This window comes from Pleurodeles waltl, chromosome 7 (genome assembly GCF_031143425.1).
Source record: "Pleurodeles waltl isolate 20211129_DDA chromosome 7, aPleWal1.hap1.20221129, whole genome shotgun sequence".
Lineage (NCBI taxonomy): Eukaryota > Metazoa > Chordata > Amphibia > Caudata > Salamandridae > Pleurodeles > Pleurodeles waltl.
In genome coordinates this window covers 1347478079-1347502509 of record NC_090446.1, presented here as the reverse complement: position 1 = coordinate 1347502509, position 24431 = coordinate 1347478079, and the positions used below count along the sequence as shown (strand labels likewise).

The 24431-nt window shown below is 44.1% G+C and overlaps 1 protein-coding gene across 1 annotated transcript in view; it reads left to right on the top strand.

The window, feature by feature from the left end:
* LOC138246291 (uncharacterized) overlaps positions 1–24431 on the top strand; it is a 179028-nt gene that overhangs the window by 85900 nt on the left and 68697 nt on the right. Inside the window, exon 2 of the mRNA XM_069200755.1 lies at positions 9087–9129. Coding sequence (XP_069056856.1) covers positions 9087–9129 — 43 coding nt within the window. The remainder of the gene's footprint in view (positions 1–9086; positions 9130–24431) is intronic.

Genomic DNA, 24431 nt, shown 5'->3' with positions numbered 1-24431 from the left:
CAGGAAGTGTTGGCAGCCATCTTGGGATCTGGCTTCAGCAAAGTCCCACAAAAAGGTTAAAAAAAAAAAAACAGGGGTCAGGGTAGAGTCACCCTGACCCTTTTACTCTGGACCCTCCCCACCCCCAGAGCACAAAAACATTTAAAAAAAAAAGTCTCACAAATAGCTTAAAGAAACAAAGGGCCTCATTACGAGTCTGGGGGTCTTATGACCCCCAGACTCTTGCTGTCAGTCGGACTGCCGCACTCCTGGCAGTCCGACTGCCACATTATGACACTGGCGGTCGAACCGCCAAGGGACCACCAGGGGACTGCTGCCTCCACTAGCAACATGGTTTCTGACGGGGTGGCGATGGTCAGAGTCGTGGTCAGTCACGGCAGCGCTGAGTTAATCCATGAAAAGGCCAACAGAAAGCCTGTGCTGGGGGCCACAGTTGGGCCCCTTCACTGCCCATGACTATGTCATAGGAATGGGCAGTGCAGGAGCCCCTTTGCCAGCACCCTTGGAATGCGTACTAGAGACAGTTCACATTCTAGTAGTGCTGATATGCCACGGCATTGGACTCGGCTCCCTTAGGGAAGCCAAGACCAATGCTGTGGCACTGTTTCCACCGGGCTGACCGGCAGAACGTTTGCAATACGATGTTTCCGCCGGTCAGCCTGGTGGAAATATCATAATACAACTTGGGGGGGGAAGTCCCCTGGTATGACGGGAGCCTCCTCCCCACGGCTTTGACGGCCCGCTCAGTCCGACCGCCAAAGTCGTAATCAGGCCCAAAGGCTAAGGTGAGGTTATTGTCAGGTGTGGTAAAAAAATCTCTTATTTTACGTAAAAAAAATCTCAGAAATGTACTGAAAAAAACAAAGGTTAAATTGACTTAATAGTTAGGTGAAAATGGCAGTTATAATGAAACATTTTACACTAAAAACACACCAGTTGTAATTTACTGAGCCAGGTCAGCTGTTTTGGCTGTACCTTCGACTAATTTTCCAGTGAAACATTGCAAGGGGGAAACAGGTTGTGAACCCACCCTCTCCCCCCTCTCCCACCCCTATTATTCAGACCCCACTTGACAGATCAACACAAACTTATCAGGAAGGAGCTGAGGTGGATAAACGTTTTTTGGAACGTTTCAGAAAGGTTCATCAAACAGCGCCAAAGATATAAGCAAAATCAATTTGCTATGGAAACGTCATAACTATAACCACCCAGTGGAGATAATTAAATAAGTTACCTGTCAAGTTGTGATGTCAAGGTACTCCTCATGTATTGTCAGTGGATATACTAACTGCTACCCTCTGTAGGTGTGTGCATTACATTTGTACCCACGCTAGTAATACTGCTGACATTCGCAAAGCACTCACTTATTGTCCTGTTTCCTGCACAGCCATATTAATACACATGGGATGGTTAGTGACATAAAGGGTATGTTCTGTCCTATCTAATGTAAATCCATACCTTCAGGTGACATGGCAACTAGTCACATAGCCCTGGGGTAGCACGGAGACCTAGATCTAAAACATGGCTGAGTGTGGGCACACACAGCATCGGGCAGAAAATCGATCCTTTTTTTTAATTGGCACATTGGCATTTATTCACGCCAATAGTCTCCTTGCATACTCCACGTTCATTTTTTGAAACTCCAAAAACTGTTGTGTGATAATGTTCTGCCATGAAAACACACGGGTTTTCCACTAAATCAAGTGTGTTAAAAGAGATTATAGAAAACTTCCATATGTAAAATTATGCCCTAGCAAATCTCTATATCAGGTAGGTTATTCTTTCACAAGTATCCTAAAATGGGAAGTCCCAGCATTAATATTTCTGGCAGAATACATTTTGGGACCTAACTAGCCGTCCATCTCAAATTATATTAAACAAACGGCGATAAAGGCTTTCTATGTCCATCTCAAATATTTGTTGTAGATGCCAAACCTAATTTGTGAGTAATTATCCTATTTGAGCCTCCTTGGTTTGCACGATATGTTAGTTGAAACTCCTTAGATACAACACAATGCATTAATGCTCATCGTCATTTGGAAACCATTTCTTTCCATGTTTTTTATAGCCACGCGCCCATACTTATGCACGGACCAGCCGCACTGTAGTACGTATATTTTGACTTCTCAAGGCACACCCTTTCTATTGCTCTAACATCAACAATTAGTGCACTTGTGTATCTGTGTCCCATTTCTAACACAGCAGGTTGTTCTAAAATTGATGTACCTCGAGGTATTTCTTATGGGGAATGGCTGCTGTCCTAATGAAATCTGACTCCTGATTACTTCTTACAATAAAAACATGAATATGATGGGACTAGGATGGCTTTCCTGGTAATGTTCTTGCTGGATCAGTGACATAATATCGAGTCCAAAAATATCGGGATAAAGAAATATCGTGCCAAACATATCCTTGACACAAATATCGATCCCCTATATATATAATGGTAAATTCAAAAATATAAAAACATGATTTCACACTAATATCATAAAAATAGGACGAAAATATCGATTTCCATTAAATAGACAATATAAAATAGTAAATCTTTTAATACATAACATTAATATCATGTACATTCAATAAATGTAAGTAATATTTATTAAAAATGAATATTTACTTCTATAAACATACACTCATGTGTACATATGTATATATATATATATATATATATATATATATATATATATATAGATATATACACATACTGGGCCAGATGTAGGAAACACTTTGCAACTCGCAAACGGCAAAATTTGCCATTTGCGACTCGCAAATGCGTGTTTCCTATGCAGAAATGCATTTTGCGAGTCGGGACCGACTCGCAAAATGCATTTCCGAATCGCAAATAGGAAGGGGTGTTCCCTTCCTATTTGCGATTCGCAGTGGTATGCAATACCATTTGCGACCGCATATGCGGTCGCAAATGGTGTCACAGTTACCATCCACTTGAAGTGGATGGTAACCCACTCGCAAATTGGAAGGGGTCCCCATGGGACCCCTTCACCTTTGTGAATGGACCACAAATTATTTTTTCAGGGTAGGGAGTGGTCCAAGGGACTACTACCTGCCCTGAAAAAATACCGAAACTAAAGGTTTCGGATTTTTTTTTAAGTGCCGCTCGTTTTCCTCTAAGGAAAACGGGCTACACTTGAAAAAAAAAAAAACTGCTTTATTTATAAGCAGTCACAAACATGGAGGTCTGCTGACTACAGCAGGCCTCCATGTTTGCGAGTGCCCATAGTCGCTATGGGGCCGCAATTTGCGACCCACCTCATTAAAATTAATGAGGTGGGTCTTTGCGACCCCATACCGACTCGCAGACGGTGTCTGAGACACCGTTCTGCATACCAATTTGCGAGCTGCAAATTGTGAGTCAGAAGGACTCGCAATTTGCAACTCGCAAATTGGATTTTTGCTACATCTGGCCCACTGTTATTTAAAAATATATTTTCCAGTATATTAATTGTTTTGTATTTTCCCAATTTATTAGTATAAAAAACATATATATGTATTTATATATGGATACAGCTATAAAGTATAAAAAATTTAACACAACCAAAAATAAAACATTAAGGGCCTCATTCCGAAGCTGGTGTCCAAGGACAGCCTGCCCCACGTTGACCGTTGGACCGCAACTGTGGCGGTCTGACCCCCACATTACAACTGATCTCCGTCCCCTCCAGGATCATGGTTCCCAATGAGATAACGGTGGTCTGAGTTGTACTCAGCCAGGGCGGCGCTGAACACTGCACCACTTGGCTGATTACAACTCAGCTTTCTGCTAGCCTTCACATGGCAGGGACCCCGCCATGGAAAGGCTGGTGGAAAGCCATTGCCGGGGCCACAGGGGGGCCCATACACTGCCCAATGCACCCTGCTCAGCACTGTTGGAATGTGACCTGTCTGCGCATTCTGAGGGTGCTTTCTGCAACGATATTGACCTCTGTTCCCTTAAAGGATATCGTAGTACAATATCGTAGCAATGTTCCAGCCAGTCAGCCCGTCAGGAACACTGTAATACAACGGGGGGTGGGACGCCACCGGTATGTCTCCCTGCGAGTTTGGCCATTGGTTTGTCTGGTCGAATATACCCAACCCCTGCCGCACTCCGATTTGTGCAACAGTAGGGAAAGCATTGGACCCTGGCAGGGTAAAGTTTACTATTCCCAATCCAATCTCTGCAACAGTAGTGAAAGCATTTGACTCCAGAAGTTTAGATTTTACTATTCCAACTCCAGTCTATACAACAGTAGGGAAAGTGTTGGACTCTGGAGGGGTAAAATTTACTATTCCAACTCCAGTCTGTGCAACAGTAGGGAAAGCGCTGGGACTGCAGAGGGGTAAAATTTACTATTCCGACTCCAGTCTGTGCAACAGTAGGGAAAGCACTGGACTCAGGATGGGTAAAATTTAATATTCCCACTCCAGTCTGTGTAACAGTAGGGAAAGTGTTGTTCTCCAGAATGGTACAATTTACTATTCTGATTAAATATGTTAATACAAATGATTAATTAATTAATAATATAATACCTAATTAACTTCCCACCATATACCTCTACAAACCTTACAACCCGCAATTAATATATAACATAAAAAATATAATTATCAAACAATTTCCATATTTATAATTAGTTAATTATTTAAATAATAATTGTTTTTATTAAAATATTTAATTTAATACTTAGTTAACTTACCAACACTATACCCCTACAAACCCAAAAACCTGCACCTAATATATAATATATAAATATGATTATTTAACAATTTTCATAATTATAATTCAATCAAATATTTTATAAAACATTAATAATTAATTAACACTTAATTAACTTCCCACCCTATACCCCTGCAATCCTCACAACCCGCTAGAGCACAAAATAATTTTAACAATTACATTAAAAAAATAATTAACTTCAAACTTCAAATTTCAAACTATATTCAAAAATATTAACAACAAGTATACAAACAACATAAAACATGTACTATTAAAATATAACTAAAACACATAAAGATAATCAGAAAGTGATATCTTTTAGAACTATAATATTGAAGACAGATATTATTGTAAACAATATTACCTGCCTAAAAATCAATATTAATGTCATCAATATTTCTGCATCACCATATTTCTGTATCACTATATAAAAAACTCGATATTTGTGTGACTCAATATTTTTTAGCCAATATTTTTTCCAAACACCGTTCTTATCATGGTGTCAGATATATTAATACATTTATATTGGCTTTATTTTACTCAATAGGAATTTGGTGGGTGTACCCAATCATCAATATGGGCCTGATTACGAGTTCGGCGGATGGGATGACCAGTCTGCCGAACTTCCGACAGGGAGGCTACCGCCTTACTGACTACCTCCCCGCGACTTTCCCGCTGGGCTAATGGGCAGAAACCAGGGTTCCTGTCTGTCAGCCCAGCGGGAAAGTGGTGGCAGCATTGTCGCTGGCTCGTAATCGAGCCAGCGGCAATACTGCCACCCACAGGGGGCACCAATGGTGAAACCGCCATGAAAAGGCTGGTGAGAAACCAGGTAATAATCAGCAGGGTGGTGCTGACTTCAGCACCGCCCTAGCTGAGTCCAATCTCCACCACCGTCAGCCAGCAGTAGGTTGGTAGGGCTGCCCACCAACCTCGTAATGTGGCGGTTGGACCGCCAAAACCACTGCGGTCCAACAGCCACTGCGAGTGTGGTGGTCCGAGGTCCACCACACTTGTAATTAGCCCCTAAAGTTTGACTACATATGACTATACTCAGTGAGGTAAATTCTGTGCCTAGTGTTCAAACTCCAGTGTTTGAAGCTGGAGTAATAAAGAGTTCACTCTGAACAGGGGCGTAGCTTGATCAGTGAGATTGGGGGGGGTGTGAACCTCAGATTTCCCAACAATCATGCTGACATATAGGGCCTTATTACTAGTTCGGCGGATGGTTTAGGCCGTCCGCCGAACTTCCAACGGGGAGGTTGCTGCCATAGTGGCTACCTCCACGCCAGATCCAGTAAGAGTTTCCCGCTAGGTCAGCGGACAGAAACCTTAGTTTCCAAACACTGGCCTAGCGGGAAACACCCTACAGCATTGTCTCTGGCTGGTAATCGAACCGGCGGCAATGCTGTAGGATGCAGGGTGCACCAGCACCCTCTCAATGTTCACTGTCTGCAAAGCTAAGCAGACAGTGAACATTGCGATGGTGCTGGCTAGGGGGGGGGGGCTGCACTGCCCATGGCAAGTGCATGGGCAGTGTAGGGGGCCCCTTGGGGTCCCTGCACCCGTTCTCCACCAGCCTTTTCATGGCAGTGCTACCACCATGAAATTGCTGGCAGAGAATGAGGTTGTAATCTCCAGGGCACTGCAACCGCCAGACCATCGGTATCTCTGATCCTGGCGGTCCAACCGCGTATGACCACTGTGGTCATAATATGGCACTCGGACCGCCGCATTGGCGTGGTCCAAAATCCACAATGAGTCTGGCAGTCAAATAACCACCAGACTCGTGATGAGGCCCATATTGTAAAAAATACTTTATACTGGGGCAGGCTGCATGAGAGAGACTTAAGGGGCAGTGGACAGGGAGAGGAATGCAGATTGGTATGGTTACGGGTACCAAATGAGGGAAAACACATTATTTTGTAAACTTACCAACATTGTTGAAGACTTTCAAAACAGAGAAAGGGAGAGAGTGTGTGTGCGTTTTTGTCTTTGTGTATGTAAAAATTCCTGGTGAAATCCGATAGACACCTCACCAAACTCTAATGAAAGCTCCTGTACCCAAGTATTTACCAGAAAAAAAAACTATTAGGAGGGTGTAACACCTCAAGCACCCCCCTGAAGCTACGCCCCTGATTGTGAAGTTGACATATACATAACATAAGGAAAAGGGCCTCATTACAAGACTGGCAGGCCAACCATCGGGATGCCAGACCCATGGGGAGGAAATTGCCACAGAGCTGTCAGTCTTGCCTCCTGCCCAATTACATGATTCCACTGGACTGACTGGTGGAAACCTCCTTATTAGGAGGTTTCCGCCAGTCAGCCAGTGGAAACAGTGTGGAGGCATTGGCCTCAGCTGCTCAGGGAGCCAAGGCTGTGGCAGAGGGTGCCCCCAGCACCCATGGAAATTGCACTGTCTGCCATAGCAGACAGAGCACGTTCTGAGGGTGCTTGGCGGGGGGCCCTGCACTGCCCACAACATGGTTGTGGCAGTGAAGGCCCCCTCCCCCTTTGGCTCCCAGCACTGGGAATCTCTAAATTCTTCCTCTGGTCAGGACTCCGCCATGAAAAGGCTGGCATAAAAGGAACTCATGATCAGCACCCTGGCTGACCACGACTCCGACCGACGCCACCGCGCCAGGATCTATGATTCTGGCGTTGGCGGCGGCCCAACCAGCAGGGTTGTAATCTGGCGGACGGACCGCCAGGAGTGTGGCCGTTCGACCGCCACCACTAATTTGGCAGTCCTCAGACCACCAAACTCATAACAGGGCCCAAGGTCAAAATGGTCCACAGCTTAATACTATCTTACGATTACTTCATCAGTTTATGATTTATGATCCGCTTTAAGCTAAAGACTTTGAACAATTCACCTTCCTTCTTTAGTTCCCCATCAAGGTACTGAAAACCTTTGTATTGGACTCTTTACTACTCCAGCCTATGAAAAAGTGTGATTCCACCAATTGATTTAAATATGAATTGTACTGTCTCTATACTAATTTGAACTATTTATGGTTCTAATTTATTCTTGTGCTTGATCATTTTTAGCAATTCAAACCTGTTGCCTAAATATTTCCTCATAACGTTTAATCTTTTCAGCAATAGTGGATTTGGAACTTTAACTTTATCTAAGTTATATATTCTATATGTTTTAATATTGTTGGACACATACTTTGAGGAAAGCCTTGCCCCTGCATACATACTAAACACACTTGGGACTTCATTATGAGTTTGGCGGTCGGACGAGCCAGCCACCAAATTCGGGGGGAGGACATAGCTGTTATGCTGGCAGCGTCCCCCTCATCATATTACAATGTTCCCACCGGGCTGACTGGCAGGAACATTGTATTACGAAGTTCACATCGGACTGACTGGTGGGAACAGTGCTATGGTATTGGCCTTCGGTCCCTTTAGGGAGCCGAGGCCAATACCATACCACACCAGCACCCTCAGAATGTGCACTCTCTGCAAAGCAGAGAGTGCGCATTCCTAGGGTGGTGTCTGGGGGGTCCATGCACTGGCTTTCCGCCAGCCTTTTCATGGTGGGGTGCCTGCCATAAAAAGGCTGGTGGAAAGTTGAGTTGTAATCAGCATGGCAGCTATGAGTGAAGCACTTCCGTGGCTGACCACAACTCAGATCTTCGTCAGTCAGTCGGGACCCATGTTCCTGTCGGGGATGGCGGTCCCCTGGCGATCCGACTGCCAGGGTCGTAATGTGGTGGTCGGACTGCCTTGAATGAGGCGGTCCTACTGCCACTGCGAGGCTGGCAGTCTCATGACCACTACCCTCGTAATGAGCCCTTTTGTCTTAAAAAACTTACCAAGAGTCAACCAGGAATTTGATACAGAAACCAGATAAAGCCTATGTGTATGATTGTTTAGGTCTTGTGGGACCAGAAACACCATTCACATCAAGACTGCGGCCTCTCTTCCTGGGTTAAAAATGCTAATTCTGTACCCTACCACAAGCTATTTATTTTCGAGTTAAAATGATTCTTTCCTGTTTGTGAGGAAGAGAGGTGGTTGTCTCCAAAAGGACTTTGATGAGGAAGATAGATTGGGGGCAAGGTTGAATTTCAGGGCCTGTCAAATTTCATAGCACATGTGGATCAGATTAGGCTTCCTTTTCTTTACAGAGCCAAAGTTAAATATTGCCCTCACTTACAGAAGCATTAGCTCTTTTGAAGAATTTACAATTAATACTTCCCTACCGAAGCTGCTATATCTACATGTAGTTCCATGTTCTTCATTTTTAATATCTCCTTCATGATAACTAGAAATTGGGTCCTCATTTCACCGTGTAAATATTATTTTGCATTGTGTTTTCAATAATTTTCAATGACATATGCTCTTGCTTTGTTTTTTGTAGACCCTGTGGATGTGGCATGGCCGAAATGAAGTTACAGCTCAAGGTGAGCATTGCATTCTGAAGATGGTTATTGCTATGGAGGTGTTCTTGAGGGAAAAGGGGACTCCTCAGGTAGAGCCACCTCCCTGACTCAGGGGCCAGGATGATGGTCCCCCCGGTCCCCACGGTCCATTTGTGTGTCATCCTCTTCTCCTGATAAGGTAGATTCTTGGTGCCACCACCCCTGCCTTGTCCATGAAGGGTGATCACTGATCTTGCCTGTCTCTGGCAGCATCTGGCCAGGAAAGCAGGGCCCTTCACCGGGTGTTCAGTTCCTGGGGGGTCTCCTGGTTAACTGTAGCTTCTCCATGGCCACTGCTGTATGTTATCTGGGGGATTGAAAAAAAGTGTTTTTCCATGGTAGATGATCTTTACTTCGGTTGGATACAGCAGCATGTAGTTTATTTGCTTCACTCTCAACATCTGCTTCACCTCTTTAGAGGTCTGTTTCTACTGATGCACCCGCAGTGTATAGTCCGAACTCCAACTGCACAGTTTGCTGGCAATGAGCCTCTGTAAGGATACCATCCCTGTCAACATAGTTGACAAGGTGTAGAATAATCGCCCTGTGTAGGGCTCCAGGTGGCTAACAATATATGGCCCATATTTATACTTTTTTAGCGCCACATTTGCGTAATTGTTTAACGCAAAAGCAGCGCAAACTTACAAAATATATTTGTATTTTGTAAGTTTGCGCTGCTTTTGTGTTAAAAAAAACAAAAATGCAGCAGTAAAAAAGTATAAATATGAGCTTATGTTCCCTCTCAATAACAAAGCACGGAGAAAGAGTCTCCTCCAAGATCCAGGAGCAAAACCAATAGGTAAAGTATTGTTTCGGGTGAGCACCCTCCAGCCCCTCTGGGACCCCCACCAGCCAGACATTTTTCCACAGGTAGCAGCCTTCAGCATCCTCTCCGTGTCTCTCCAATACCTGGGACACTGAAAATATCTTCACATGGTCACCTTTGAGGGATCTCAGTTCATCCCCTGCTGAAGAGACCCACGCTTCCACTTCTGTCATACTATTGGTTATCTTTTGGAGGTCATGTCCGGGAGGGAGACCTCCATCCCCACTCCATCAATGCGAGTCTCTGAAACCAAACTGAAATCTTTAATGGCCTGCAGTATAATGTTGGTTGAATGTACATTTTGTCTGGGCTGGCTGTCTACCGTTCCTCCCATTGAGGGTACCTGCTTAGTATATTTGTTTACAGGCCCCTGCAAGGACTTTCCTGCCCCACCTCTCACCATGTCTGCAGGAGGCTCCACTGTCCCAGGGCCTTCCGAACGTTGCCTCAGCGTGCTTTGGACTCAAGGCTGCAGTACCACAGTTCTTAAAGCATGCCCTGGTGTTGCTTTCAAGGAGTCCTCTCAGTCAGCGCTTGTACGGAGGGTCAGTACCTCGTACTGCTCCCAGTGCCTGGAGTCACAGAAAGAGGGGCCATATTGTTTTCTGGGTCAGATGGGGGCACATCTGGCCCAACTCGCTTCTCATCCTTCTGCTCCATACTTCCCCTACAACTGCCCTTCAAAAGGTCTAACCAGGGGGCATGCCACTCCCCCAGGTTCCTCTGTCCTCACCTCCACCACTCAAGTGTAGCTGCCGGCACTGCAGGGCCTTCAACTGCTCCCTGTTCACCACTTCTTCTCCCTGCAGCAGGCCTCTCACTGCAGACCAATCCTCTTGCCCTTTGTGGCTGTGCTCAAACTCACTGTTCAAGCCCCCTCTCAGGTGGGTCCCGCTGGGGCCAAGCTATTTACACTGGGACCCCCAGTGGGCGCTGCTCTGGTGATTGGGAGGGACGGGGTGCCAAAAACCACAGCCCACACAGCAACTTCTCCAGCACATTTGCCCCTTCACGGGAGCATCTTGCCCATCAGAGCGCTACTCCTCCAACAAATGCGAAGCCACTGGGACAGGAGAGGGGTGCCCCTCTCCGTTAGCGATTCCCGGGGCAGCCGCTCAATCACGCCATGCATCAGGCTTAGGGCCTGCCCCAGTTTTGACTCCTGCTTGTGGTAGCCACTGCAGGGTGGATGCACCAGAGTCAACTAGAGGCAAAGAGGATCCCAAGAGGGCACAGTCTGCTCCCGTGTGCAGGTTTCCTCCACCGATGAAGACAGATTCATCGAGTCACGGCGGGAGCTTAGAGAAGCTCGACCGCCATCTTCGGTTACCAGGCCACGCCTTCCTATGATACAGATTTTGAATGCCATGAAGCAGTTCTGAAAAGTTGTGAAACAGGGTTTATAAACTATAGAGGGCTGCGACTGCTGGAAACAGTATTGTAACCCCATAATAAAGGGTTGGAAAATCAAGAAAAAGTAATTCATATTTTGAATGCAATACTCTAACACTATAAATTGGATTGCCATGATACAGTGTTAGAATGCTATGAAACAATGCTGAAAAGTCATGAAACAGAGGTTGGAATGAGAGTGGAAGGCCTGGATACAGTATTACAGTACTAGCATAACATGCCAGAAAGTTGGAAAACCATGATTTTGGGGTGGAAAATCCTTGTGTCAAAGCAAGGATACAGCATTGGAAGCAAGGGCTTGCGAGGTTTGTGCAATTTATTTTTGTATAATTAGCTGTAATTTGGGATTAATTATACAAAATTACTCTAGAAAATTGGATTACTGACTGAGGAGTTGGAAACACTCAAGCACGAACCACAATCTTTGTCAGGGTGAAGCACAATCAGACCCCAAATGGCTATGTTATATTATGTTAAACAGTTTATATAGCGCATGGCTGCTCCAGCAACAGAGCTTCCCAGCGCAGGGCCTGAACAGGAGAAAAGCAGAAGCCACAGAAAGTACTCTCTAAAGTTCTTAGTGAGAGAAGAACCACGTTTTCAAGACCTTTCTGAAATACAGATGGTTCTCCTTTGTTAACCTGTGATCAACCCTCTGGTAGCTTGGCACAGAGCAGTCAGGGTTAACTTACAGGTAATGTGTAAAGTATTTATGTAGCATGTCAAACAGTAATAAAGTGAAAACACAACACAAGAAAAACCCCACACCAATTTAGAAAAATAAAGTAAATTTCAATAATAAATCAAGACCAAAAAAGACAAAAATCCAGTCAGTAGAACCGGAGATATGCAACATAGTGCTAAAAAGAACAAAGCACCAACTGTGGATATCTGGTCCTGCTAGACCAGCACAAAGTCAAACGTTCATGGCAGACTGCAATGGAGTGTGGGCTGGCTAGAGGGACTCAGCTAGGCCTGCTGAACAAGAGTACCTTAGATCCTGGTTGCAACGAGTTGCAGAGTCCAGCGTCGAGGATGAGTTGTGCAGTGGTGTTTCCTAGGTAATGCGAAGTGGCGAAGTGTGTGCCTGCATTGTCATAGATGATGCCGTCAGCGAAAGGTTTTCGATTTGAAACCCTGCATCATCTTTGAAGATGGCATCAACCAGAGGCTTATGGTGCATAGGCCTGCGTCAATGATGCGTCACGTAGCGGCGGTTCCTGGGAGGCTCCAGGCAGCAATGCAGTGTCCTTGTATGTGAAGTACACACAACAGAGGTGATGCATCGGTTCTGCTGAACCACATATGGACTAGCATGGAACCCTCAGGCCCACTTCCAAGTGTCCCAGTTCTGGAACTGCACCATTTGGCTAGGCAGGACTCAGACATGGCAGAGCCAGGTGCTGGGTTCAAAGTTGTTGGAGCCTTCTGAGATTCTAGTCAGGAGGCCACCAGCCAACTAGCCCTTGGAGTCACTGTAGGAACCTGGGCTCAACAGATGAAGGTCCAGTCCTTCTCACCCAAGCAAGAGGGCGGCAGGCAGTAGGTCAGGACAGCAGTCTTTCAGAGCAGTAGTCCAACAGAGTAGCAATCCTTTCAGCAGCACAGCAGTCCTTCTTTCTGGCAGAGTCCACAGGTCCTGAAGTGTACTGAAGAGTTGGGGACTGAGGTTCAACATTTATACCTGTTGCCCACTTTGAAGTACAGGAGGTGTCAGGCATCCCCTTCCTCCATGTCCTGGCCCCAGCTTGTCTGGGGTCACAATAGACTACTGTGAAACCCTTTGAAGGAGTACTCAAGCAGGGCCTTTGTGATGTGCAAGTGTGTTAGGTGACAGCTCCTCCCCCTCGTTAATTCAGAGTGGTCATCCTGCCAACACCTACAGGTCAGATAAATATGCTGCTTGAGTGTAAGCCAGTTCTACTGTGTTCAAAGGAATGAGCACTTTAGCACTGGTTAGCAGTGGTAACATGCACAGAGTCCTAAAGGCCAACAAAAATGGGTTCAGAAAACAGGAGGGTTAAGGTAAAAAAGTCAAGAGATGACCCTGCAGACAGGGCAAAGTCCAACACGACCCCCTCTCGAGGCAAAAGCCTGGGTAGACTAATCACTACCTTTATGGGCTTCCCTACTAACGTGATAGAACATGGACGAAGGCCCTGTCATGCAGGGGCACTTGTCAATTCTCTGCCTCTCTGAACTCAATTGGATCCTGAGCCACAGATCTGACCAAGAGGGAACCCTTCTCCTCATCTGTGGACCCCAGCTTCGCAGTTTTCTACCATTAACTTGCTCAGAGATGCATCCCAGTAGGTGGACAGTACCATAATGCCCAACAGAGGAATATGACCCATTCCACCCCTTGGATCAGGCTTCTGTTCCCAACACAAGGAAAACTCTGCCCATAAGGACAGTAACCACCTTTCAGTGTCAAGAGCCAGGCCCCAGGCCATCCAGGGTTATCAGACCTCTGAGGTTTCTCAGAGTGGGGGTCAGTATTTTTCAGCCCACTTCCACTCTCCTTCCCACCAGTCCAGGGGTGGTGGCCTGGGACTGGCTACTCAGCTCAGGTTCTGTACCATGATGCTGAAAAGATACCTGGTGAGCCAGGACTTCAAGGGTGAACCACCACACCCCTCAAGGGTGACACCACACTGTCTGGGTCATGCAGGGGTTTACTTGGTGCAGATCACCAGACTTCTGTCTTTGTGACAATTCAGGGAGCACTGGGCGAGCCTTGTAGTGCTGTAGTCTCAGAGCTGGCAACCCATGACCCTTCCACTGTGAGCTGCTTCCACCTCCTGCCTCAGTACCCCAGAAAGCAGAGCATTAAGGGCTCCCATGGTGGTCACCCCTTTCTAAGTCTCCTGACACTGGTGGCAGCTCATTCCCCAGAAGGCAGTCTGTAAGCATCTGGAGACTTACAATCACTCTTCTCTGGATCACCTCCACACCTCATCCCAGGGATACCAGGGCCTTGGGGCTGGCAAGGACCTATCCCTGGGTCTGAGATATCCTTCACACTTGACCAGTTTACTGCTCAGTGGAAACCAACCAGTTATATGGTCTAGCTGGCCCCAGTGTCCCTCAGAGCAGTGACACGAACTCCCATTCCCATTGACCTGTTGGAAATGATATCTCCCACTCTCAGGGATCACCAGCCTACCCTCTGAGTACACCTCTCAACTAAAGGAGATTATGGCATGATTCACCTCCTGCCCCTGAGGACTACTTACCTGTAAGGTCATATTGCCCTTTCCTATAGAGGTCTCACCAATAGGTGATTTCTTAGGACAGACAGAGCCCTCCTTCCTGTGGCATAACTGAGAACAATCAAAGCAGTGGGGTTAGATATAGGGTGCCCTGAGCCACCGTCCACCCGACCCTCCTCCTTGTTTCCGAGGAGGGGAATGGAAACCCTTTCCTCCCCTTATTCTTGTCAGGCTTGCTTGAACTCCTCCTCACTTTGCTGGGGAGAACCTGAACCACCCTTCTCGGGGTAATTCCCAGGTACCTTCTTATGGGCCCCGGTGCTGAACAAATGGCCCACCTACTTAGCAAGCTCCCAGGGATCAGTTAGCCTACGATCAGTCAGGTGGTGGCAGAAATCTGAAAACAAAGACTAAACATGTGCTCTCTACCAATCAAATTGTACAACCCCTAATAATCCTCCACATCACTGTCCTTCAATCATCCATCAAGTGCCTTGCAAAAGGAATCTACACAATCCACCAGGACTGATAGGTCAGCTTCAGACTGTCCCTAAATTATTGTCTATACTTTTCAGGGGTGAGACATTACTTCCTGACAAGGATTTCCTTCATGGGGGGTTACCTCAACCTGTCCTCTTTCTCTCCGTTCAGTAGAACACCCCTCACCACAATAGGGATATAATTACAGAGTATAGCCCCCAATCCTCCTGAGCAATACTATGCATTGCAAAGCTACCTCATAAGCTTCAAACAATTTTCCAATGTTGTCCCCCACAACAAAGTCAGGCACCAGACCTTTAGGACTGTTGACCCTCTTGTCTCCAGAGGGCACTTCAGGTATGCTGCCACCAACATTGCTGGACTCTTCCTGCCAGACTGCTACCTCTCAAGACTGGAATCCAGATCCTCTCCTTCTCATTGCACATAATCACCTTTTCGTTCTGTTGCTGTAACCAGTGACTCGTGGACTTCCACCCAGGCCCTCAGCACTTTTTGGAATTCTACTTTCCTGGTGTTGCTTTTGGTTGGAAGGTCTGTCTCCTTACTGAAATCCTCGAAATGGGCCACAGTGTAGGCATCTATGTTGGGCAGCTCAAACTCCATTCTTGCAGGTGTGGTCTCACAAACAACAATCAAATAGAATGAGAGGAAAAACCAAAAGGGCCAATCAGGGAGAAATTTAAAACTGGAACTGGTCTCATATCATTTACTGGGATTTGAGTGTAACACAAAATGTACATATTGCACTGCACAAACAAGTCCTAATACTCACCACTGATCACCAATGTAAGGAACTGAGTTACTGGTTGAGGGGGGTGAAACCATACTCTAGAAGTAACTACAATCCTTGTCAGTGTAAGACACAAACAAACTCAAAATAATCTATGCTGAATCCTCTGGTAGCTTGGCACAAAGCAGTCAGATTTAACTTAGAGGCAATGTGTAAAGTATTTATGCAGCACGTCGAACAGTAATAAAGTGAAAACACAACCTAAGACAACGTCCACACCAATTTAGAAAAATAGAGTACACTTTAATAAATACATCACGACCAAGATGACAAAAATCCAATTAGTAAAACCAGAGATATGCATTTTTAAATATTTCAAAAAATATGGTGCCAAGAAGCACAAAGTGCCAACTAAGGAAGTCTGGTTGCGCGACAGCAAGAAAAAGACAGAAGTTCAGGACGACCACAAAGGAGCGTGGGCTAGCTTCTGGGACCCAGCAAGGCCTTCTGAACAAGAGTACCTTAGATCCTGGTTGAGAAATGTTGCAGAGACCTGCTTCAAGGATGCGTTGCACATTGGCAATTCCTAGGAGCTGTGAAGCAGCGATGCAATGGCCTGCATTTTCGTTGAGGATGCTGTCAAGGATGGGCTTGTGATGTGGGATCCGACGTTGTTTTGATGATGCAGTCGAAGTGGGTCTTGTGGTGGGAAGGCCTGTGTTGAGGATGCGTTGAGCAACATTGGTTCCTAGAAGGCTGAGGGCTGCGATGTGAAGTCCTTGCGTTAAACAAATCCAAACAGCAGATGTGATGCACTGGTTCTATACAAGGTTGCACTGTGCAGCAGAGGAGATGCTTTGCCACGTGGCAGGGTTAAACTCACAGATGGCAGAGTCCAGGTGCTTGGTTCAAGGTTGTTGGAGCCTTCCGTCCCTGAGACTCTAGTCAGGAGGCTATCCATCTAGCCACTGGAGTAACTAAACTGGTAAAACTAATCCAGGTTCAGTCCTTCTCACCCAAGCAAGATGGCAGCAGTCCAGTAGAGTAGACGTCCTTTCAGCAGCACAACAGTCCTGCTTCCTGGCAGAATCCACAGGTACAGAAGTGTCCTGAAGAGTTGGGGTTTAAAGTCCAGCATTCATACCCATTACCCACTTTGAAGTGGAGGAAGCTTCTAGAGGATTCCACTCACTGGGGTGCCAGGCATCCTTTTCTTACTTGTCCTCGCCCTAGTTTGTCTAGGATTACAACACACTAGTAACAAACCCTTTGGAAGAGTACTCAGGTAGGGTCTTTGTGATGTGCAAGTGTGGTAGGTGACAGCTCCTCCCCCTCGTTAGTTCACAGTGGCCCATCCTGTCAACACCTACCTTCGCCTTGTCTCACTGTCTGAGAGCAATACACAAAGGCCAACTGCCAGCAACACCTAGTCATGTGAGCCAGAATCAGGGTGTCAACACAAAATGGTTAGGATAATAAAGGAAACTTTCTAAAAGTGCCATTTTCAGAATTGGAATTAAAACTCTAACATAACCAATAGAGAGCGTGTTAGACCTGACAGCCCTAGAGTGGTCTTTCCACAAACCTTTTGCCTGCTTGCCTCCAATTTTGCTGAATTCGTTTTTGTTGGCCCTAGGACTCCAAGCACTTTACAAACGCAAGCCAGTGATAAAGTATTTGTGCTCTCTCCCTAAAACATGGTTTGATTGTTATATACCTAAATGACATATTTAAATTGCTTATACATTCCTAGTAAAGTGCATTACATGTGCCCAGGGCCTGTAAATTAAACGCTACTAGAGGGCCTGCAACTCTGCTTGTGCCACCACTTAAGTAGCACTTTAAAGCATGTCCCAGGCCTGCCATTGCAGCCTGAATGCAGTGTTACACTGCTATGTCGACTTGACATGTGAAACCCCTTGCCAAGCCTTAACCTCCGCTCTTTTTATGTATAAGTAACCCCGAAGGTAGGCACTAGGTAGCTCATAGGGAAGGGCCCTGGACATGTACTTTTTGGTTTTACAAGCCCTGATAGTGACAAACTCCCAAATTAGTTGTTCACTATTGTGAGGCCTACCCATTTCATAGGTGCTAGTGTGATTTTATAGATATGCTACTGTATATTTTGATTGTTTGTCTAAAGAATCTATGATGTAATATTGATGTATCTTGGTACATATAAAATACATTCATTTTGCTTACAGCAGTACACTATTAACTTACTGTGTGTACAATTTTTTGATGGTTTGTTGCTGGATCTTTATGTTGACCATTAGAAGATAATATTAATTGAAGCTGCAAGTAGGACATTCCAGACGAGGGTGGTATAGGAATCAGTACACTCCCAGATTCCAATGGACACGGAACCAGTATTACAAGTGGTAGATTCTCAGATGACCCACTGCAATTTGGAAGTGGTCACTATTTTCAGTTTATCATCTCATGAGCTTTGCTCTGTAGAAATTGAAGTATTGAGTATGGAATTATCATTAATTCCAACTTGTGGCCATAATCCATTTGTTACTCAAGTTGAGCTTCATAACTTTTTCAGAACCTTAAGACTACAACACTTTTTTGTGACCACACCCACGAGTGGGTCCATTGAAAGTAAAGCCTACACTGTTCATCTACCTTTTATCCACCTGCTATTTGAATGCCTAAAGAGCTAATAACATTCAAAAATGTGGTACGTACTGAAGTTGAGCAAGTATTAAAACAAAAAAGACACAGCAAATATAATATTTCTAAAACTCAGAATGATGGATTGACCACATTAGTGAACCGAAAAGATATCATAATAAAACCAGTGGATAAAGAGGGCAGTTTTATTGTACAGGAAGAAGCAGGCTGTGATACAGAAGTAATGAGACGGTTGCTAAATCCACTCCGCTATTTGAGACTACCTAAAGATCCTACTCCATCTATTAGAAAGGAAGGGCCTGATTTATGAAAAGTTTGCGCTGCCTTAACGTCATTTTTTTTAACGTAAAAGCGGCACAAATGTACTAAATATAATTGTATTTAGCACATTTGAGCCTCTTTTACGTCAAAAAATGACCTGCAGGCAGCACAAACTTTTCATAAATCAGGCCCGAATTATTTACACTGACATCAGTGGGTATGCATGGTTTATGGTTAAATCAGAAAGAATTTGACTATCTTAATAAAGAGGTTTGCACCTGCTTTTTACAGACTTTCTAAAATTCATAAGGATGATAAAAAAAAACCACTGAGAAGACCTATTGTGGCAGGGTGCCAATCGATTTTGCAACCCCTAGTGGAATATGTTGACTTTTTCATAAAACCTTTTGTTCCTCTCACAAAGTCCTACTCTAGAGACAGTGCTTCTGTCATTACACAGATTGAGGGTTTTGAGTTTGACGTTCATTGTGATATTCTTGTGACAATGGACATCTAAAGTCTTCACACCATCTTTCCGCAGTCAGAAGCATTGGAAATTATTGAACAAGCTTCAGATATGAGAGCTAGAACCCACAACGTACCAACAGATTTAATTAAGAATTGCGCCAGGATTGCTTTGGATCAAAGCTATTCTATATTCAATGGAGAATTTTCTGCTCATACAAAAGGTGTGGTGATGGGGGCAATTTCGACCCATATGTAACTAATCTCTATGTAGTGGCATTTAAAGAGAGAGTCATCTGCAATTACACTAATCCTGTTGGCAATAATCTAAAAAAATTGTTGATATATAGACAAAGTCTTTCTGATTTGAAATGGATCCACTAAACAGCTCCTGGAATTTCATGAGTGGCTGAATAATCAAGACAGCAATCTACAGTTGATTGTGGAGCATAATAACCACTCAATACATTTTCTAGATCTGAGAATTACTAATGATTAAGGCCTCCTGTATATAGGCCAGTATACCAAGCCTAACACCCGAGAAATTTAAGGGATAATCTCCCTTTTGGCCAGTTTTTACAGATTAAACACAACTTTATCAGAAAGGATGACTATTTCACAGAGGCTAAGGTTTTGCTCTCTAAATTAGTAACTAGAGGCTACTCGGATAGCTTGGTTAATTGACTATTGAAATGGGCACCGTATTACAATAGAGATTCTTTACAGATCCAGATGAGATTAACTTGTGTAACAACTTTTGGTACTGAATTTAATAAGATCAAAAAGATTATACTTAAGAACTGGCATTTGTTGGATACACCCAATACACTGGGAAAGACCGTTGTTTGCATTGAAGAGAGGAAAAAACTTCAAAGATTGTTTGGTGTGAACTTATATTGACAGAGGCTTAGGTCTTGTGTCAGGACGTTATCCTTGTGGCAATTGTACAGCATGCACTATGATAAGTGTGGTGAAAACATGTGTTCTCAACTAAGAATTCTTGAATTTGAAACACCATTCCAATTGTGGTTCTAAGTATGTGATATATTGCATTGAATGCCCTGTGATGTGTTTTACATTGGTAAAACTACCCAGGAAGTAAGAATACAGATTATATAACACAAACCACGTATTTGATGCAAAGTGTTGAATGCTCCACTTGCTGAGCAGTATTTGACAATGGCACATGCACCAAATGCAATGAAATGGTTTGTATTTGAAGTAGTCAAAGGTACTAGATGCAGTCACAGTGTGAATTGCTTGCTCACAATGAGAGAGAAGAGGTGGATTTGGATAGCAAACACAGTCAATAAAGGGTTAAACCAACAGGTCGAATGGCATACACTGGCTCCATTATAATAAACGTTTTGATGTTATTTTGTTTATGCTGGATTGCTGAATAATATGTAGTACATTCTTTATCAGGTTGTACTATTCACACTGAAGAGAGAGCTACATATGTGATCATTACAATACAGCACCTGTGGTCGTTAGTAGACCACATGATATACTTGTGATATGTTAGCACTCGATTTGTTTGGTCTCGGTTGATCTTTTGTAGAGACTTGATACAGTGAAGGAGTTTACAGTGATTCAGTTAATATTCAGTTAATATCTCTGAAAAACAAATCCTTTGTTGTTTGATTTATGTTACTTAGAATGTCAATATGTATTGGCGGATGGAGGGTTCACGATAATTCATCTTTCATTTGTTTAATTTATTTTTATGTTATACATCTAGGACAGCTGTGAGTTCTTATTAACCTGACTTTAGAAAGTTGAAGGATTTCCATCTTGGGACGATCTATAAGTGGCAGAAGGAATTTCACCATAGGACACTCTATATGTTGCAGACTTTTTAGTTGACTTAAGATGGCTCCTCCATTGTTTGGGGACAGACATATGATTTAGTGGAAGCGTCTCAGCGTTTCGCACATGGTGTATTTAATCACTCGCTTGGCATTTGGAATGGGGTAACGCTGATTCCTTCATGGGTGTGGAGTCAAAGTTAGTGTGCAGTGGCTCCTACCTTTTGACAAGAGGGGAGGGGTCTGAAATACAAGGTAAGTGTTGTCCATGTTTTATGATTTACTAATTGTGATCTTTTTATTAGGTGTTTGGCCTGTTGAAACATGTTTGTCTGGTAAGAGAATAGATTTGTAACTGCAGGGAGTGCAACTGATGGTCTACTTGGTGTAATAGTGTTAAATAAGAGGCACCATTTGGTGATTTTTGTCTTCTCTATTTAGAGTGATGACCAGATATATATGGTAGCCTTCAGCCTGATACTGAGATTGATTTCTTACAAGGTATGTTGCGAGATTGGTGATTAGTTTTGCATGGTTGTTCAGACATCACTGGAGCAGTGCACCTTGGCGATTTTCGTGTTTTTTTCATTTGGGTGCAGATACTGCACATGGGGACACTTTTGTGGTGTTCACAGGTGGATTGTAGGCAAGCGATGCACATATCTTTTTGGAGTCCTGAAGATGGTCTTGTGGACCATTTGGTCAAGAGAGACCGAAACGTCGACAGTGTGTCTTTTCTGACAGAACTTTTATATATGTTGTCTCAGTCCTTTTTGAACGTTCGAAATACAAAGATGAAAAGCGTTTAGGACTGTGTAGTTTTCTACCTGTATGATCAGGAGTATGGGGTACTTCTTCTGCTCCCTGGATTGTATCGATATAGGGATTATGGGGGTGCTTGCTAGTGCGGTTTTATAGAAATGCTACCGTATATTTTGATTGTTTGTCTCAAAAATCTATGATTTAATATTAATGTATCTTGGTATATATAAAAGTAATGTATTTTGTTTATAACAATACTCTGTCAACTTACTATGTGTACAATTTTTTGATGGTTTGTTGCTCGATCTTTATGTTGGCCATTATAAAAGATTATTAATTGAAATACAAATAATTCCTCCAGGGACACATTTACCTTTTACATTATAGTACCCAGTTCCTTTGGGGAATATTGAGTTGCCCTGTTGGCATTTTCCCGCCCTTAGCCCTGTGTGCCTGTAGCCTGTCTCCGATATATGTCATGGATGGGTGACAGCTGGGCTTTGTGCATTCCCTCTAGACAATCACACACAAAGGGAGCTTAGGTGTGACTTGATGGGCCATGCACATGCTTTTGGGCCATCCTGGGCAGGATGGGAGGAAGTCTCCCACACTGCAAAGGCACTACTGGGTATAAGAACTGGACTTCTGACCCTACCAACTCAGTGCACTTCTGGGGCTTTGGCTACTCTGCCTGGAAGAAGGAATGCTGTGCTGCTGAAGGATTGCCACTCTGCTGGACTAATGCTCTGGAAGAACTCCTTTTTTTCTGTGCTGAACTGCTGCCTGCTGCCCTCCTTGCCTTGGTGAGAAGGACTGGATCCACATCACTTGAACCCAGAACCAGAGAGATTTCAAGGGCTTGCTGGCTTGCCTCTTGATTGAAGTCTCTGGGATATAAAAGACTTCCAACTCACCTGCAAGAGCACCTAGATTCTTCCATTTGTGAGTCTTGCCCTGCCAAGAGGTGTCAATCCAGTCCTGGGCCCTTGAAAGTGGTATAAAGTGATGTTCCAGCGAGAATCCACGCACCAAGCCATTGCGCTGCTCAGAACCGGCATATCTCTATCGATGCCGATGCATCACTCCTGCTGTAAGGATCGAGCTCATCGCATCACCAATGGCGCAGTGCCTTGCCTCCATTTCCGATGTATCTGACTTTGCGCAGCTCGGGCTGATACATCACCTTCAACCTAAGCATTGACAACTATGCATTGCCTCCTCTGCTCCTCACAGTTCCCTTAACATCGATCCAAGCACGGTACTTTGCAGTGGGCCCGGGCTGGTCCCTGTATCTGACCCATACTGCATTGTGGTCGGCCTGAACTTTTGGATTTAACCTGGCTTAGCTCCACCAGATATGCTTTTAAGCACTATATTTTAGTTTATTCTTTAAAAAAGAAAAATTCTTTGTAATTCAGAAATCTACTTATTGGATTTTTGGCATTTTGGTCTTATCTTGTTAATTAAATTAAGCTTTATTTTTCTAACCAGGTGTGGTATCTTTTTGTGTGGTATTTTCACTGTATTACTGTTTAAAGTGTTGCACAAATACTTTACACATTACTTCCTAAGCTAAGCCTGACTGCTCTGTGCTAAACTACCGGGTGTGAGCACAGGTTAATTTAGGGCGTGTTTGAGACTTAGCCTGACAAGGATTGTGGTTCCTTCTTGGACAGGGTGTATACCTCTGCCAACTGGAAATCCAATTTCTAACATGGGGCTTTTAATTACTATTCTTCTGACACCAAACTTGACTTGTCTACCTGTTCTCAATTCAAAGTTGCAAACTATTAAATGTAATTACATAACTCCGGTGTTAGTCTATGGGAGAGGTAGGCCTTGCAGTAGTGAAAAATGAATTTAGGAGTTTTTTTCCACCAGGACATATAAAACTTAGATGTACATGTCCTACATTTTAAATACACTGTGTCCTGCCCTCTGGTCTGTTCAGGCCCTACCCTAGGTCTGGCAAAAGCTTTATTTATCCTCACATAGGAGGGGCGAGAGGTGTAATTCTTCCCTTGTCCTCTTGACCAGAATCAAAAACACACACAAAAAAAGGAAAGAGGTAAAATCAAGAAGGGTTGTTAGTACCCACTGATAACGAATCCCGACTGAAATAATTTTTAACCCTGCCAAGGGGTGGGCTAAAATAAAACTAGAGTGGGCACCCCCTTAGACAGTCTTAATTTATTCTGCATAGTGGATCCCTTGACCAGAAAGGGTAGTGACCCTAACAAACATATTCTTGCTCCAATCTGAGTGTTGGTCTGCCCCAGAGTGTTGTAGCATAGTCTATGATGAAGAATGCCACTATTAAGTGGGTGAGGGCAACTTTTATAATCCACTTGGTATTCGTTATCAGTGGGTACTAACAACCTTTCTTGGCTTTACTTCATTCCTTTTTTCATGCGTGTTTTAAAAGCTTTATTTAGCCAGTCCCACTAGTAGCATGTAATTTACAAGCTGTGGCCATATGTCCATATTAAATTAATGTAATTTAATAGGGACTTACAAGTAAAATAAATATGCCAATTGGGTAAAAGCCAATTCTACCATGCGTAAAGGAGAGAGCATATGAACTTTAGCACTGGTTAGCAGTAGTAAAGTGCGCAGAGTCCTAAGGGTCACGGGTCAGAAATCTGGATGGTGAATGCAAAAAAAGT